General features: G+C 45.0%; 2 protein-coding genes across 7 annotated transcripts in view; both read left to right on the forward strand.

Annotated features, from left to right (window-relative positions):
• Positions 1-19408, forward strand: part of TACC2 (transforming acidic coiled-coil containing protein 2) — a 203079-nt gene that overhangs the window by 40101 nt on the left and 143570 nt on the right. The window lies entirely within an intron of this gene.
• Positions 10555-11147, forward strand: LOC116572705 (transmembrane protein 258-like). The gene is given in 2 exon segments (XM_032311917.1): positions 10555-10883; positions 10886-11147. Coding segments are annotated over 2 exon segments (303 nt in total). The 5' UTR covers positions 10555-10651; the 3' UTR covers positions 10957-11147.

A 19408-nucleotide genomic window follows, 5' to 3' on the forward strand; every position in this document is an offset into this window, starting at 1 on the left:
AGACCCCCTGCGGCTGTTCCTCGTTCATGAGCTTTTTATCAGGGTAACTGGACAGAGGTTTTAATATTCGGCTCCAATGAGACCAGATGACCCATCTGAACTGGCTCAGGGTGATCACGAAACTAATAGAGTCATCTTTTCTAGAATTCTCTGCGAGGGCCCTCCGTGCTGGCCGAGACCCGAGGTCCAGCCCCCTCCTCCCCCATGGAGGTTCTGGGATCCCTCAAGAGGCTTGGGAAGTATTTGGGGCCTGGGTCACAGCTCGACTGAGGGATAACAGCAGCTGGGAGGGCTTTTGCTCCTTGTTCCCTCAGCTTTAGTCAATTATTCTTTTTCCCTTGAGGAAGAGTTGCTTCTCGTTGCCAAATGAACTGATCATAAACGAGGTGCCTTCCACAAGCCCAAAGAAGCAACTTCCTGTTCTCAATTAGAAACATGAATTCTGCTCTATAGATGCAAGACTGTCTGTGGTGCAGGGCTCTGGACTAACTAGCTCGCAAACTCTCAAGAGGTGAGCATGCTCCTGGAGTCGGGCCGCATGCAGGAGGAGACACACGCCGCCCTTGGCATCTGCCATAAAGATAACGGCAGTTACCAGTTGCACATGAGGACCAGACACCATGCCAAAGGCTCTAGGCACACAGAATACACTTTGATTTTCTTTAAGTCAATTCATTTCCAATTCCAAGTCCTTACTCTGCCAGGCTGGTGGGAATGCCCTTGCCAGCTGTCCCTGGAAGTCGCCATCATCTGTCCCCTCACCACCGTGGTGCACACCAGTCTACACCACACGGTCCCTCAGGCCCTAAGACCGTGCTGCCATCAGGACACTCTTGGCACCAGGGGAATCTTTGGTGAGGCTGGGAGCCCCGGAGCCATTCCCTTCAGGGTTCTGTGACCGTCCCCTGTGAGCCCGGGGACACAGTCAGGAAGCAGGGAGGGACTCTCAGACGTTGGCCACTTTCTACGACTTGGCTCTCCTGTCATTCTCAAATACAGTTGCCTCTTTCTTTGCCACATCAGATGATCAGCATTTTCTCTTCATAGGATATATTATAGGTTTTTACAAAAGATTGAAGAAGCCATTGACCTCCTACTGTGTTTTCTCCTTGGAAAAACTCCAGAGAGAAAGCACAGAATGGCCTGCAGTGGCTCCTGCTGGGCCTGGAGACAAGGGCAGAACGTGGGGAAAAGGCCTATGTTAATCCGGTCTAACAACCTCCACACAGCGTTCTCTCTGCTGTACAGATGGGGACACTGAGGCTTGGAGCCCTGTGTCATTTATGTTTTAGTGCTAGTGGTAGAAAGTCCACTGTTTCTGCCTTGAGGCTTCTTCCCTTTGAATTACACAAGGAAGGCATTCCTACATCCCCAAGGGGGTTCAGCTTTTCATCCTAAGGAGTCCCATCAATCTAACTGCCTTGCTTTCCCTTCGCCACATGGTGTCGCTGTTGGAACTTTAGCTCTATGTTGGTCAAACCTGGGCAGAGGCTGGGAGGCACGACCCTGATGCGCATCCGTGCACAAGTCCAGGGCTCCTGAGGGAGGATGATCCCACACTCCCAGGACAGAGCCGGGTTGCCCTCTTACTGCTCAGCAATGTCCATCCCGAGCACGGCTGCCCTGGGTACACACGTCCTGTTCTGGATCCATTGCCCACCGTCTTGTGAGCTTTCTCCTCCCTGCTTGGGTACCAACAGCCAGGGATGGCAGCACCCCCCCCCCCCTTTTTAAAATCCTCAAAACACAATGACTCTCATTCTACAACCTTCCCCAGATCATAGAGCTATTGGGTCGCACCAGAGGAAATGACTGCTTTGTAGGGAAAAGTTGTGTTGTGGCCATTTCCTGACCTTTGGCATCCTACCTGCTCATTCTTCCAAGGAAGGCGGCGGTGATAGTTCAAAGATGTCGGACTTTTCTCAGGGAGAACCTATGTGAATTTCTGGTGCCTCCGTCACTGATGAAGGACCGGAAACTCGACAGCCTATAGTCTTAACCATGATCCAAAGGTTCTTAAATGTGAGCAGACTTCAGGATCGCCCACCAGGCTGCTTAAAACACAGATCGCTGGGTCTCTTTCCCAGACATTCTGATGCCGTAAGTGTGGGGCCAGGCCCAAGAATGAGTTCCTAACCAGTTCCCATGTGATGCTGATGTCGCTGGTCCAGACCTGCTGTGTTATCCCCTGGGACTATGTATTGCCAAGGCTGGGTGCTGTCAGGGTTCTCTAAGGGCAGCGGTGGGGCATCTTGAACTAAAGGGGACAGCTTGAGAGTCCAGGTAAGGGCAGGGATCTCAACCGTAGATTCAGTATCTCCCTCCCTCCTGCTGCAGGAATCTTCCTGGACATTTTATTCCTAATTGCCCACCCTTCCCCAGAAGATTTCCATACTATAGATCTATTGTATACGTTCTGTGGTCTTTGGATAACCTATCAGACCGATAATACTTTTTAATTACACTGTGATAGCTGAGATATCTTTCCCCCTCCCAAGAGCCCACTTTCGCTCCTCTGGGGAGGGTCCAGGCCCCCTGAGCTCACGGCTCTGAGGTGGTGACAATGAGGGAGGAACAAACACAGCTTTGATATTCTGGATATTTTGGAGCTGAGAGAAGCCAGGACTTGCTGATGGATCGGATTTGGAAGAAGGGAGAGAACAGTCAAGGACGATTCCAGAAGCTTTGGCTTGACCAATTGGGTGGCGAGGATCATTTGCTGGGAAGTGAAAAAGTGAACCAGGTGTATTTACTGAGGGCCATAGACACAAGGCCAGGGGCCGGGAGGCCGTCCTGTTGTTACCTGGCAAGACAGTGTACCGCTCACAACCCTGGGCTCACCGGGGACACACGACAGTCCTCCATCTTTGGGAAGAAAGCCGGGCGCTCCTGTGTTTCAGGGACAGCTCACCTCCTGCTCTACGCGCAGTGCTGTCAACACCCGAGCCTAGGTCGTCCCTTTGGGGGAAGCAGGGGGATATATTCCATTTAGCAAACATGGATCTGCAGCTCACCATAGGCCAAGCTCTGAGCCTGAGACCAGAGGTAAAAAAGACACTATTTTTTTTTTTAAGATTTTATTTCTTTATTTATTTGACAGAGAGACAGATCACAAGTAGGCAGAGAGGCAGGCAAGAGAGAGAGAGTGGGGAGACAGGCTCCCCGCTGAGCAGAGAGTCCGGTGTGGGGCTCAATCCCAGGACATTGAGATCATGACCTGAGCCGAAGGTAGGAGCTCAACCCACTGAGCCACCCAGGTGCCCCCAGAGGTAAAAAAGACAAACAGGACATGTGGGTCCAGTTGTACTCGGTTCTTACGTAGAGAATTCCAGAACTTCTTTAAGTCTGGAAAGGGAAGTTGGGGCATATGTAGTGAGCTCAACTGCTTGTTTTTTTCAAACATACAAACTCTTACTAGCACAGAAATCCTCAGCGTTTGGGTAGCAGGAGCTCAGGGAAGGGTAGAAAGATGGTTTGAAACATGAAACTTGAGGTGCTGGCCGAGGGTGTTCCTTGAGCCTTGCCTGCCACGAGTCACCTGCCAGCAGGGCATGGGACCCGGGGCTGAAACACCACACCCAGCACTCAGCGCTGATGCCTGCAGATGACCTCCAGAAGGCCACGGGCAGGGGGGGCTTTCGAGGAGGAGGTGAAGAAATGCCCCCCGCCCAAAGTGTGGCTTGATGGGGCCTGGAATCCAGCTGGGTTTGGTGGTGCCCGGAAGCCTGGGCTCGGAGCCACGGTTCTGAGCTCTCACGGGTGTCTGAAAACAGTTGTGCAGTGGGCTCCGGAATTAGAAAGCAAACCCCTGTCTGTTCTTTAAATTTAATTTCCCTATAAACAAGGTCCATTCTCAGACCCAGACAAAAGAAAAATCAGAAAGATCTGTTTTATGAGCAGCGGCTGGGGCCAGCTCTTTACTGACTAAGCCTGTGTCTCTGATGCAGTAGGAAACAGTTCTCACCGAACAAAGTTGTGCAAAGTTCCAGATCCGCTCGAGAGCTCCAGCCAAGGCAGGGTGTGCCGGGGCCCGGCCGGGGCCGCCTCCGCCCCGCTGGTCCTGCTTCTGACTCACTGTTTATCTCTGGCAGGAAGTAAACACAGAGAGGAGGGGTAATGAGCTCCCCGACTTGTGACTCGGGCTGAAAAAGAAGGTCACGCGCTGAATTAGGTGTGTGTCTGCTTTCTGCTCATCTGGTTTCCACAGAGCATTTGAAAAGAGGACAGGAGTGTGTTTCCATCCTGAGCTAATATCCCATTTAAATTGTCACATTTTGGGGCGCCTGGCTGGCTCAGTGGGTTAAGCCGCTGCCTTCGGCTCAGGTCGTGATCTCAGGGTCCTGGGATGGAGCCCCGCATCGGGCTCTCTGCTTGGCGGGGAGCCTGCTTCCTCCTCTCTCTCTGCCTGCCTCTGCCTACTCGTGATCTCTCTCTGTCAAATAAATAAATAAAATCTTTAAAAAAAAATTGTCACATTCTGGAAAATACAGAAAAATGAAAGTGAAGGGGGTCGGGAATCAGCAATGCACTCAACCCCTACAGACAACTGCTCTTAAAATATTAGTGTTTCCCTCAGGCTTTTCTCATTTTCCAAGTTCTATATTGATTGTGATAGCTGTGTGTGTATAAACATATGTATTTATAAATATTTAAATAACCAAATACCTTCAACGTATGAACATACATGTTTACATATAATCATATTTAAATATGTAAACAATATATTAGTATAAATATTTATATAGGGTCCATTTAAATAGTTAATAGACTGTATTTTAGAGCAGTTTCAGGTTGACAGAAAAATTGAGCAGCACAGAGAATTCTCACATACCCCCGCTTCCTCCTAACAGTTTGCCTTATTTTTATTTTTTTTAAGTAGACTCCATGCTGAGCATAGAGCCCAGTGAAGGACTTGAACTCACAACCCTGAGATCAAGACCTAAGCTGACACCATGAGTCGGATGCTTAATAGGGCACCCCCAGTTTGCCTTATTATTAACATTTTGCATTAGTTGGTACATTTGTTACAGTTAATGAACCAATATTGAGACATTGTTATTAATTAAAATCAATAGCTTACAGTAAGTGTCACCCTTGTGTTGGACATACAGCCTCTGGGCTTGGCAAATCCATAATACCACGTACCCACCACTACAGTCTCTTACAGAAGGGTTTCAGTGCCTCAAGAAATCTCCTGTTTCTACCTGTTCATTCCTCCTCTCTCCCTCCCCCACCGGCCCCTGGTGACTACTGATCTTTTCACTGTCTTCATAGTTGGGGTTTTTTTTTTTACCAATTACATTTTTGTATTGGTGTAAGATACATTCTGTAAGAGTATGAAGCTGAGAGATTTTTCTTTAAAAAAAGATTTTATTTATTTATTTGACACAGAGAGAGAGAAAGAGCACAAGTAGGCAGAGAGGCGGGTAGAGAGAGAAGCAGGCTCCCCACTGAGCAAGGAGCCAGATGCGAGACTCGATTCTAGGACCCTGGTTTCATGACCTGAGCTAAAGGCAGATGCTTAACCGACTGAGCCATCCAGGCACCCCTGAAGCTGAAAGCTTGATGAATGTTTACATCCCTATGCACCTGATCAAGCCCGGCTCTAGGGCTAGATCATTCCTGTTGCCCAAGAACATTCAATCCTGTCACTTCCCAATCAATACCCAGCCCCAGAATAACAGCTATTCTGACTTCTACCACCATGAATTAGTTTTGCCAGGTCTTGAACTTCACCTAAAGGGGGATTAAACAGCAACATACAGTTTGGTGTCTGGGTTCTTTTATACACTACTTGTTGGATTTTCAAATGATTTTTTACTGTGGTAAAAAAAGATAGCATAAAATTTACCATCTTAACCAATTCTGTACAGGTCAGTGTTGTGCAAATATTTCTGTGGTTTCTTTTTCTTTTCTTTCCTTTTTTTTTTTTTTTTAAAGAGGGAAAGAGATGGAGGTGGGCAGAGGGAGAGCGGGGGAGGGAGAGAATCTTCAGCAGGCTCCACATGGAGTTCGATCTAACGACCCTAAGATCATGACCTGAGCTGAAAACAAGAGTCGGACACCTAACTGGCTGTCACTCAGGCACCCCTGTTTCTATAGATTCTTAAGGTAGAAGCTGAGGTCATTGATTTGAGACTCTTTTTTTCTTAATATAGGTGTTTTAGTGCATTGAAAGTCCAAGTCCTGCTTTAACTGCACGTGACATTTTGATATTTGTGTTTTCATTTTCATTTAGTTCAAATGCTTTCTAATTTCCTTTTTAATTTCTTCTTTGACTCATGGGCTATTAGAAGTGTATTGTTTAATATTCAAATACTTGGGGGATTTTCCAGATATCTTTTTTTTTTTTAAAGATCTACTTATTTATTTTAATGAGAGAGAGAGAGAGAGAGCGAGCACATGTGAGTCAGGGGAGGGGCAGAGAGAGAGAATCTCAAGCAGACTTTCCACTGGGCATGTGGGGACATTCAGCTCCATCCTGTGACCCATGAGATCATGACCTGAGCCCAAATGAAGAGACGCTGAACCAACTGAGACACCTAGGCACCCCAGTTATCCTTTGTTATTAATTTTTAATTTAATTCCATTGCAGCCAGATGATATACTTTGAATAATTTGAATCTTTGAGAATTTATTGAGACTTTTAAAAAATGAGTAGAATGTGGTCTACCTTATAAATGTGTCATTTGCACTTGAAAAGAATGTAATTCTGCCACTAATGGATAGTGTTTAGTAAATAGCAACTGGGTTAAGTTGCTTGGTGGTGTTCTTTTGGTCTTTCATATCTGTACTGATTTTCCATCCGCTTGCTCAGTCAATTATTAAAAAAAGGTTGTGGAACTATCAGTTTATAATTGTGGACTTGGCAATTTCTTTTTTTTTCCATCAGTTTTTGCTTTATATATTTTAAAGCTCTGTAATTAAATAAACTTTAGAATGCTTATGTCCTATTGATGAATTGAACCTTTAATCATTATAATGATCTTCTTTATGGCTGGCAATATTCCTTGCTGCAAAATCTGTTTTGTTCCATATAATACAGACATAACTGCTTTCTTTTCACTAGTATTTTCACAGTATGGCTTCCCCCACCCATTCTCTTATTTTTTTTTTTTTAAGATTTTATTTATTTGACAGAGAGAGATCTCAAGTAGGCAAAGAGGCAGGCAGAGAGAGGAGGAAGCAGGCTCCCTGCTGAGCAGAGAGCCCAAAGCGGGACTCGATCCCAGGACCCTGAGATCATGACCCGATCTGAAGGCAGAGGCCCAACCCACTGAGCCACCCAGGCACCCCATTCTCTTACTTTTAATCTCTCTGTGTTTTTAAGCAAAATTTGAAATGCTTCCTTGTAGACAGCTTACAGTTGGGTCTCCCTTTTTTTCATCCATTCTGAATATTGCTGCCTTTTAACTGAAATGTTTATAACATTTACATTTAATGTGAGTATTAATATGGTTGACTTCCATCTACAGTCTTATTGTTTTCTCCATCTCTTTTACCCTCTTTTTTCGACTTCTTTTGGAAAAAGTAATTATTTTTATGACTCTATTTTATTTCCCTTTTAACTTATTAGCCACAACTATTTATGTTAGGTGGTTGCTTTCCGATCTATACTATACATCTTTTTTTTTTTTTAATTTAAATTAAAAAAAAATTTTTTAAGAGAATGCGTCTGTGATTTGTTGTTGTTGTTAAGATTATTTATTTATTTATTTATTTATTTGAGAGACAAAGATCACAAGTAGGCAGATAGGCAGGTGGGTGGTGGGGGACGAAGGCCCCCCGCCGAGCAGGGAGCCCAATGCAGGGTTCGATCCCAGGACCCTGAGATCGTGACCTGAGCCGAAGGCAGAGGTTTTAACCCACTGAGCCACCCAGGTGCCCCCATACTATACATCTTTAATATGATACAATCTGCTTTCAAGTGATGTTGCACCATTTCACGTACATTTGAGAGTCTTGCCCTGTATAACAGTAGACTTCTATTTCTCCCCTTTTGGCCTTTGTGCTTTGTTGTCATACATTTTATTTCTACATATATTTAAAATCACACAGTATATGTTATTTTGGCTTGACATAGCCAATTATCTCTTAAAGGAGATTTAGAGAATGAGGAAAAAAGAATTTCTGTTTACCTCCACAGTCACCGTTTCTGCTGTTCTTTATTCTTTTGGGTGGATACTGCTGGCCATCTGGTATTATTTCCTTTTGGTTTGAGGGGATTCCTTCAACATTCCTAATAGGTCTAGATTCCTAGGTAGGTCTGCTGGTGATTAATTTTCTTAGTTTTAAATGTCTGAAAAAAAATCCTAATTTCACCTGTATTTTAGAAAGAGATTTTGCAGGGCAAGGAGTTCTAGGTAGACAGTTCTTTTTCTTTTTCTACTTGAAAGATACTGCCCTACTGCACTCTAACTTGTGTGGTTTCCAACAAAAATTTCTGCCACCCTTTCTTTTGTTCTGTCCTTTCTTCTCCAAGTGCTTTTAATATTTTTCATGTTTTTACTGGTTTTAAACAATTTGGTTATGATGTGCCTTGGTGTACATTTCTTCTCGTTTCTTGTGTTGAGAGATTCTTGTATCTGCAGTTTTATGGTTTATGTCATTTTTGGAAAAAATTTCAGCCATTATTTCTTCAAATACTTTTAAAAAATCTCCCTCCCTCCTTTGGGGATTCTAATTACACATATATTTGGGTGCTTGGAGTTATCTCACACTCACTGATACTCTTATTTAAAAGATTTTTTTTGTCTTTGTCTCTCTGCTTTTCATTTTAGACTGTTTCTATTGCTGTGTCTTCAAGTTCGCTAATCTTTTTCTCTGTAATGACTAATCTGTTACTAATACCATGCAGTGTGTTTTTCATTTTAGAAATTAGAGTTTTCATCTTGACCTGTTTGATTGGGATGTTTTTTATTTTTAAGTAATCCATATACCCCATTGTGGGGCTCAAAATCATGACCCCAAGATCAAGAGTTGCATGCTCCCCTTACTGAGCCAGCCAGGCACGTGTGGATTGGGATCTTTTTTTATATCCTCCATGTCTGTACTTGACATGCTCAATCTTTCCTTTAGCCTCCTGAACACAGGGAACACAGTTACAACACATTTTAAAGAGTCCTTGTATACTAATTCTATCATCTGCATAATTTCTGGGGTGGTTTTTATTGAGTTTTCTTTTCATTGTGGGTCATATTTTCCTGTTTCTTTGCATTCCAGACACCATGGGTCTTATGCTTTTGGATTCTGGATATTTTTGTACTTTTTTAAATACTCTTGAACTTTGCTCTGGGAGTGCAGTTCAGTTATTTGGAACAGCTTAATCCTTTTGGGGCTTCATTAGGTGGGACCAGAACAGTGTTTAGCCCAGGGTTCATATTTTCTAGAACAGTGTTTAGTCCAGGTTCATGTTTTCCACTACAGAGGCAAGGCTCTTCCTAGCACTCTTGCAGATGTTCCATGCATTGTGAGAGTTTCCACGGTGGCTGGTGGGAACAGGAGATTTTCCCAGCCCTGTGTTAGCTTTAAGGATTCTTCCCTGTAAACCTCACAGGTGGTCTGAACCTAGACGCAGGTGTTATTTGTGCATATACATGCTGATCAGTACTTGGATATCCCCAGAGTTCTGTCTTTGTCCAGCTTTCTCTTCTCTGATGCCCAGAGATGCAGATGCCTCCTCCAGCCCCTCAAGTCCGGCAGACTGTCCACTCTCCCTGTGCTGCTTCCTCCAGGCCTTAGCTGGGGTAAGAGCAGCACTTACTCTGCTGCCTTCCATCTCCAGGGATCACAGGCTTCTGTTTCTTGTGTCTTCTATAGCAGCCAATCCTCCATTAGTCCAAAACCCTGTTGTGTTAATAATTCTTTATGACATTTCCCAACACAAGCTCTCTGAAAAGACCAAAAAGCCACCCGTATCAAGTTTCTTTCTCTGGTTTTAAATGGAAGTGCAGCAAAACACCTGGCATTTATTTTGAGAGACGTGGGGAGACACTCCTAGGAAAAAAAATATTAATAAGAGAGGATGCCATGGGCAAGAGTTGTTTTTCTTTCCTTTTCAAGAGCAGCTTGTATTCCAGACACTTCTAGTCTCTTTTTGTGGCCTCAAATGCCAACTTGAACAGGAGTGAATCTTCCCAAATCATCACTGCAGCTGTGTTCATGTTGGGAAGGAGCCTGGGATGGTTTTATTTCTTTAACATGGAAGCAACTTGGCCCCCGGTGATGTTGACTCATCAACTCCCTCCACCCCATACACATTTAGGCCAGTGGGATTATAGAGAGACAAATCCCAACCAAACAGGCCGGTGACTAGCACATTTTTGAGCTCAGTACACATGAGCTCAGCCTCACATAGGTAACATTGGTGACATCTTTTTATTCAGGGAATGCCCCAAATTTTCTGAAAGGTTTTTCAGTCATCATGGGAAGATTCCAATATGTTTCCCGCTTATACTGTGTTGACGAAGGCAGGAAAATGATTTTAATACACATTAGAATTCTTATCAAAAAGGAATATTAACAAAAATATACTCACCGCTATTTATTCTTTCTTGATATCAAAACAAAGAAAAAATACCACCATAACCCAGGCACACAAGAAACCACTGCTTGCATTTTTCTGTGGCTAAGTAGTAGGATTTAATTTTAAATGAAGAAAATATTGCTGATGTATTATTCCGGTGGCAGAGTGGTGGATAATCCTGTGCCTGGCAAAATGGAGCTCAAGGCCATGAGCAGGTACACCAGCCCCATAAACCTGGCTCTCCTCCCCCATCTCACCATGGTGCTGTTGGCCACCGGCATGTTCTTTACTGCCTGGCTCTTTGTTTATGAGGTTCCCTCCACCAAGTACAATAGGGATGTCTAAAAAGAGCTCCTCGTCTCCTTGTGGCCTCGCTCTTCATGGGCTTTGGGGTCCTCTTCCTGCCTGCTCCGAGTGGTGTCTACATATGAGCTCCCAAGGGTTCCAATCTGCTGGTGTCACTGAATTCCTGCTTCTGTAAATTAATTTTTTTTTTTTTTTTTTTTTTTTTTTTTACTATTGCTGGAAGTGTCCTACCTGCTGCTTACAATAAAGAAAGATGTGTGACCAAAAGAAGAATTAAGAAAGGGGCATCTGGGTGGCACAGTCAGTTGAGTGACCAACTCTTGGTTTTGGCTAAAGTCATGTTCTTAGGGTCCTGGGATGGAGCTCCATGTCAGGCTCCGTACTCAGTGGGGAGTCTGCTTAAGGATTCTCTCTCTCTCTCTCTCTTCCTCTGTCTCTCTGGTTCTTTCTCTCTCCCTCACTAAAAAAGAAAGAAAGAAAGAAACAAAGAGAGAGAGAGAGAAAAGAAGAAAGAAAGGGAAAAGAAAGGAAAGGTAAGGAAAGGAAAGAAGAGGAAAAGGAAAGGAAAAGAAAGGAAAAAAGAGAAAAGAAAAAAGAAAAAAAAAATTAAATGCGTTTAAATGAATTAGTGTCTGGTCATGACCATACCTAGATACATTGGGAGGACAATGACAGAAGTGAGTGACACCCAGAAAGAGATGTGGATTTGTGCCAACTCTGGGGAGCTTTGTGTGCAACAATCTGGCAACCCCTTCCAGCAATTAGTCTGGGAAGCGCAAAATTGGGTCATTCCACTGTCTTTTATACCCCACGAGACAGATGCTGACAAAATTGATTAGAAGACAATTTTTTTGAATTTTCCTTGGGATTCAGTTGCCTGCCCCTCCCCCACCCCCCACATACACACACTATGCTGGATCATGGATTCTCACAAGTGGACTGACACTTTGACCTTGAAGTCATGTAAGTCCTTGTGGCAGAGCTCGCCTTGAATAATAAGGATACTTTGGGGTTTTATCATTCCTCCCATAACTCTTCAGAACCTACCACTGTTTTCCTCTTGTCTATTGCATGGGTGACACAGGTTTTGTGGTCTTTGTTTTTTTCGGGCCCAGAATGAGCACAGGAAAGAGTTAAAACTGGATTAAAAATACAAAACTGAGTCTGACAGGGCTGCCAAGGTCATGGGCTCCTTGGAATCTGTGCAGGAAGCATCATTTGGACAAATTAGGATCACGTTTGTAGATCGGATTTAATCTGCTGGGATGGCGGAGAAGTTTCTGAGGCAGTGCCTTTCTCCATGAAATACCAGGTTTAGTTGTTGAGACTTGGCAACCTCCCTCTCTTGATTAACTTGAGACTACTTTCCTTGGCTCGAATCACTTAGAACATAAATCCTTTTCCAAAGTCCCTGGAATAGGCAGTATATCTCACAGTACGGGAGTTAACCGAAGTAAGGGTTTTCTTGAATGTCAGTTAAAAAAGTTGCTCCTCACTTCTGTATTCATTCCATCATCCAATCATTCATTCGGCAGAGTAGGGACCAGTGCTAGACCGAGATAGCAAAATAAATGAGATGCATTCCCTCCAGCCTCCAGGAGGTCGAACCCAGCGGGAAAGTGAGAGAGTGAACAAATACCACCACCGAGAGAGCGTCTGCACGCAGGCTTCAGGAGCATAGAAAAGGGAGCAGCTATAGCTCAGGGAGGGGTGTCCCTCCGTGGAGGGAGGTGCCTGGGGATCCTACCACAGAGGAAGGTGACGGGGTCTGGGCTTTTCAGGGCAGGAAGGGGGTCTCACCATGGAGGAGGGAAAGGGGGGATTCCCACAATGGAGGGGAGTAGGAAGTTCTCATTTCAGAGAAGAGTTCGGGGATATTACCGTGGAGGGGGAAAGAACTCCCTATGTGCGCAAAGCCCGCAGCTGGCCTTGCTCTGAGGCACAAAAGAGCTATTCACATGTTCCTGATTTATAAGCACGTTCCAGAGCAGGTGAGTGGTGAGTACAGGGGGTGTGTGGTAGTGTGTTTTGAGAATTATCCTTCTAGTTCTATAAAGGACAGCTGAAATGTCCTTACCAAAGCTTCCTTTCACATATGGCTGTGCATCGCATCCTATGTTCTGCGTGTGGCACATCCGTCTCACTAAGTGCTCTGTCAGAAAAAGGGGCAGAGGAAGATTTTTGAGAAACACCAAGTTTGGGATACACTGTGTATATATCTTCTTGTTGATTCACAGTATATGGTGGTATCTCAAAGGCACTGAGAAGTCCTGCAGTAAAGAAACTTGTTTAACCATGTTTCATCTAGTGCTTCCTGTATCATCTAAAGACCAGGGAAAGCTTTCTTGCACATCTAACAATTGTATTATGAGAAATACAGGATTTAGTATATAAAAGCTCCTGATAGAAATGTAAAATGGAGGACATATCCTACACAACTCTTGTTAGTCATTAATAAGTGATCTAGAATGATCTACTATAGTTGGCCCAATCATATATCAAGTTGTCTTTTTTTAAAGACTTTATTTTTTTATTGACAGAGAGAGCACATGCATGAATGGGGGTGAGGGGCCAGAAGGAGAGGGAGAGAGAGAATCCCAAGCAGACTCTGCTGAGCACAGAATCCGATGTGGGGCTTGATCTCATGCCCCTGGGATCATGACCTGAGCAGAAATCAAGAATCAGATGCTTAATTCAGTGAGCCACCCAGGTGCCCCTCATATATCAAATTCTTGAGGAGACTATCTTCTTAGGCAGTCTTCCTTGTTTGGGATGGAAAAGAGAAAGAAAGAAAAACTCGGAACTGGGCATTTCATAGTGAGGAGACTAACTCTAGGAATCGTAGTTATTGATAACCCTAGAGCACTTGGTTACCAGACTTATGATTCACAGAAAGAAAAATACAAAGCAAAGGGCAAGAATACAGGACACTGAATTGATTAGATGACTAGCAGTTTAACTGTGTCATTGTGAAGATCAATGCGGTTCCCAAATTAACCAGGCTCATTCTGAGTCAACGTTGGGAAGACCCGAAAACGTTTTGGAGTTTAGTTTTCTTTCTCTGGTTGGGGTCTCAGTCATCCTTCTACTGAAGAAAAGTCACATGACCAACATGGCCCCGGGGTTAATTCAGATTTTGTCAAGTCCTAGAAATGTATGGGAAAAAGAAAACACCACAGTCCTCCGAAATTTCTCTTGGGGTTTGGGTAGCTAATTCATCACATCCTTTCCCACCAGATTCTGAGTCAATCATGAACTTGGCACCAGAGTCTGCAAGGAGAAGAAAGCCAGCTTTATCACTGGCAAGTTTGGACTGGAAGACAAGTCAAAATGTGGGTTCCTGATACTGCCCCCTGAACTAAACTTCCCCACCCAGTGCTAGACTGCAGACATGTGCAGGGTGCCTCGAAGGCTGGGGAGGGCCAGCCCCAGTGAGTTTATCACCTGGCAGGCAGCTGGGGGAGGAGATTGGACTGCTCTCCTTATCTCAGTGACCTTGAGCACATTAACCCCCACCTGTATGAAAGCTCTACCTATGGGGGTTGCTTGTGAGAAGTGAGAAGTCTCACTTCTTCCTGGGAGGTAACCCTAATGGAGAGTAAGGCCAAGTGTCATACATCTGAGAGCTCAGCTGTGTCATTAAATACCCTGAATGCGTGGGCCAAGGCAGGATTCCATGCAGCTGAGCAACCCCCAGCCCAGAGCCTCCTCATCACTACCCCAGCTGCCACAGCTGGAAACAGTGAATCAGGACTGCTGGTTTTCAGGGGCTGCAATGAAACTCACAGGATCTCTCTCTACCCCTTGCTTTCCTTTTCCAGAAAGAACACTGGAATGCAATGAGTAGCAGTGATGTTATGTGGGGAAATCTTCTAATCTTTTCAATTATACTAATTTATGAAAATAACCGATCATTCACAGACTTCTGTACTTTATAATTAGTAACAAATTTCTTGCAGCACACCCCCCAACTCATCAGACCCACCAGTGTGCACAGGGAATTGTGGTTGAAAAGTGCTGCCTTGACCTCATTTCTTTTGAAGTAACATTTAAACAAAAGTACTTTGCCTTTTCTGAGCCTCATTTTCCTGTATCTTCATCAGTAAAATGAAAGATTTGGACTAAATAGGTACGAGAATGCTGAGACTGTCTGGAAGAAAAGAACTTTCTTAACCATCATATCAAACAACCATGATTTGGAAACATTTCTGCATATTTGGCATCTTTGATTTGTGTTCACTTGTATCTGCCCATCCACTCATTCAATCAAATATCCCATCACCCATCCACCAACCAGTCACCCACCCACCCAACCGTCCACCCACCCAACCGTCCATCCACTCACCATCCATCCATCCATCCATCCATTTTCCAACCATCCATCCACCCAACCATCCCTCTAACCATCCATCCTTCCACCAACCATTCTTCCATCTATGCAACCATTCAGCCATCCACCAATCACCCATCCACTTAGTCATCCATCCATCCATCCATCCATCCATCTATGCATGCATTCACATATTCAATGTTTATTATATGCTAGACACTGGGGAAACAATATTGAAAAGAGACAAGACTCAGTCTTCATTTACTCCAGTGGAGGGAACTATCATCAACCCATGTTGATGGCAACTATGACCACAGCCATCACTAAGTGGGTCTGTGAAGCAGAACTGGAAGACCAGGAAGGCTTTGTTGACAAGGATGAGTAGGGCTGAGACCTGATGGGGAAGAGTAGGAGGGCTCCGGGCTGCAGGCAGATGCACGGATGGTGAGGTCCAAGTCGGATGAGACAGGAAAGGCCGGCGGCTACCGGCTTTTATTTCTAAGCCATTTTGCTCTGGCTGCAGACTGGAAACCGGAATGAGGCAGCCAGAGTGAGTGGGAGGAGAGGCTATAGCTCCCATGCAGAAGAGGTGAGGCCAGCAAGTCCAGGGAAGCGGGAGGCGCCGGGGCCCCAGAGCCTGGCAGCACAAGGCTTGTGCTTGCCTTGCCTTGCCTTGGGCGCTCTGAGACCCTGGGTCCAGGCTTATACATCTGTGGGGCTATTTCCACGTGTACGCAAGAAGGGCCATCTACTCAGCAGAGCTACAAAGTGGATTAAGCCCAATCGTAACTGAAAAGCACTCAGCATGGACCTGGCCTTAATAAGTGCTCCATCTGTGGCAACTTTCCTTTGGATGATTCTGCTTTATGGTTTTGCTGGTTTCCTCGAAGCCTGGTAGTTCAGGGGCCATGCTTGTTTTTCCTCTCCTGGCCTCCTTCCCCGAACATTCTGGTTGGCTCGAGTGCATGTCTTCAGAACTTCACACTTAGGAGCCCATCTGGGGTGACTACCTCTCGCTAGGGTAGAGGGGAGGGCATCTCCATTGTCTGCTCAGAACTTTGCTGCAGCAAATCACCTCTCCTCCCAGGTTGCTTTACCCTGTGCTTCCCCCTTTCTCATGCTGGGGGTGTCTGGTGTGCGCCAAGGAGCCTTGGGTGGCTCAGTGGGTTAAAGCCTCTGCCTTCAGCTCGGGTCATGATTCCAGGGTTCTGGGATCGAGCATTGGGCTCTCTGCTCAGCAGGGAGCCTGCTCCCCCATCTCTCTGCCTGCCCCCTCTGCCTCCTCGTGATCTCTGTCTGCGAATAAATAAATAAAATCTTAAAAAAAAAAAAAAAAGGAGACCGCATCCGGCCTCATCCCACAACCTCAACTCAGAGGCAGCGCCCCTTACAGGCGGAAAACCTTCCATCTAGGGTTCTGCGCTGCTCCATCCCACACATTTTGATAGAATCTTGAAGCACAAAGGGACATTATGCAAGCTTCAATTAATGCAGAGCCCTCACTGATCAGTTCTTGGGATTTTTCCTGCCCTTAGGCAAATTTGCTTCTGACAAGTGGCTTTAATCTGGTTTTAAAAACTGCTCCGGATGGGCAATCAAAGAAATTGCTGGTGCTCAGCTGATGCTGAGTAAAACAAGCAGGGTTTTTATGGGGGGGGGGGGTGTGCGGGAAGTGAGTCGTATCCCTCACACTCGGTGGGAATTTGCTCCTGGTTCTTTCTAAGACCCACAGGTTTTCAAGCTGCCCAAACTGAGTGAATCTGTCATCTTGTCCCCAGTAACAAAGACTTCATTCCACCTGAGGGGAAGCCACACGCTCCCTCTAAGCTAGCAGCTCCTGTCAGAGGCAGGGACAAGGAAGTGGTTTTATTTTTCTTACCTGTGTGGAAGGGGCTGTGTTCTGCGTGTCTGCAGCAGGCAGACGTATGTGGGAGCACTTCGTTTCTGAATTACACACCATTAATCTCATTAACTGCTAAGTGGTGTGACCCCACGTTAACGGGTGGGATGCAAAATGTGACGTGGTTGTGAAACCGGCCAGAAGCCGAGTGCAGAGTGGTTGGTTCCAGAGCAATCCAACAGCCCTGCAGCTTGGGAGCCTTCCCAAGCCTGGTGCTTCCGGGGGTGGTTCCGCACACGGCCATCAGCGCCGGCCCAGAGCTTTCTGGGTGCAGCTGTCCTTGTGGCCAGCTGAGGATTAAAGGGATTTGGATAACTTACCCTCTGAGTTCTCTCTCCTTTGCCCTTGTCAGCTCTGCTGTGGGTCTGAAAACACGAATCTGCTTGAGACAATAGCCAACTCTTTCTTGGGTCCCTCCTAAATATCTTCAGGCACATAGTTCATGTGCCATATGGGTGGGAACAGGCATTCCGTGAGGATGTTTGGTCTCGTGGTGATGTGTACACACCCCCCTCAAAGATGTCCAGTACATTTCATAGGTGAGGGGCTTGGAGAGAGGCTGGAATGGAGTCAGGGAAAGCGCCTCGGGCATAAACCACAGGTACTGGTTTATCACAGTTCTGGAGGCTGGGATCCAACCTCAAGGAGGCACCTGCAGATTCTGTCTGAAGAGAACCTGCTTCCTGGTCCGTAGATGGGTGATTTTTCACTGTTTCCTCGAAAGGCGGAAGGGACAAGGGAGCTCTCTGGGGACTCATTTGTAAGGCCACTAATCCCATGCATGTGGCCTCCATCTTCAGGACCAAGTCACCTCCCAAGGGCCCCACCTCCTAATACCACCCCTTGGGGATTGGGTTTCAACACGTGTTTATGAACTGGGGGGCCCCAAACGTTCAGTTTCCATCCTTGGAAGTTTGCATTCTTGGAGGCAGTACAGATTATTTTCCCAACCTTTCATTTTGGAAAATTTGAAACCTCAAAATGTTGCAAGAAAGTACAATAAATACCCGTATACCTATACTGGGCCAGCACAGGTGGTTTCTGACGAGACGTTTCTTCTTGGCTTGCAGATGGTGGCTTCTCGCTGTGTCCCCTTATGGCTTGTTCCGTAAGGGAAGAGGAGCCTCTTTCTCTTCCTATTAGGACACTACTTAGATGGCATTAGGACTCAAGTCCTACGGCTTTATTTAACGCATTTACCTCCTGAAAGGCCCTGTCTCCAAATATAGTTACATGGTGGGTTAGGACGGCTGCATATGGATCTCAGGGGGACACAATTCAATTTCTAAATTTTAACAGGAATGTATTTCATCTTGCCACTGTGTGCATCCCTGATAAATGAAGGTATGGGCATTGCCTTGCATTGGAAAGCTGGAATTTTGGTAGTGAATGTGTAGAGTAGAATCTTTTCTTTGGTCATGTTCAAAACACTGTGGGTCTGTGAATAGGTACATATGTTACAGTTGCAAGAACAGTCCATAGATTTTCCTCCCTATAATAACTTTATTTTTTTCCCTAAAATAATTTCAAAGAACATGGTAAAAAGCCCCAGGAAAACCATACTTCTATTAACTTTGTTTTGCATGATTTCTCTTGGTGCTAAAAGATACATGATCATCACAAGGACATAGAATCATAGCTATGAAAAAATAATAAAATTGCGTCCTTTTACAATTGTGTATAAAAAAAAAAAAAGGAAAATCACCAGAACCCTTCAAGTGGTAAGCATGTGGGAGATAATTTTCCCTACATTTTCAAAATGTTGTATTGGCCATATTATTTTAAAATTTTAAAAATGCACTTAATGAAAACCACGCAGAATTGAAAACCCCAATCCAAATATGGCCCATAGTGAACTATTCTACAGTACCTAGATAGCTGGTTATCTACAGCAAATCCATAATTCTGAGCCACGTTCCCCTAAATTCCCATAGTTTTGCTTTACATGCTGTCTAGCTGTATAAGTTCAAGTGAAGACATGTATGCGTGTGAAGGTAATTCGGCTTCCAAGAATTTTATATACAGGTAAGCAGAATTGATTTTTGGATGACACCTCTCAGAGTACCACATGTTGAATTAAAGAATCAAGTCAACTGCTCTCAATGGTAGCTCTTTATATCAAAGCATGGCTTTGTTCACTTGTGGCTTTTCCCCAGACATCTAAAGATCCCCATTAAGGATTTAGGACCTCCTTGTAAGTTACACAGAAAGGGTTCAAACCCTCTATTATCGCTTATACCTATTGGAAACATTCTGAATTTCCTGCATTTTTGGAACACCGTGAATGTGTGTTCATATTTCCCTGTTCACACCTGACCAGCACAGAAAGCTCCAGGCTGAATGTTTG

Source organism: Mustela erminea, chromosome 14 (assembly GCF_009829155.1).
Source record: "Mustela erminea isolate mMusErm1 chromosome 14, mMusErm1.Pri, whole genome shotgun sequence".
NCBI lineage: Eukaryota > Metazoa > Chordata > Mammalia > Carnivora > Mustelidae > Mustela > Mustela erminea.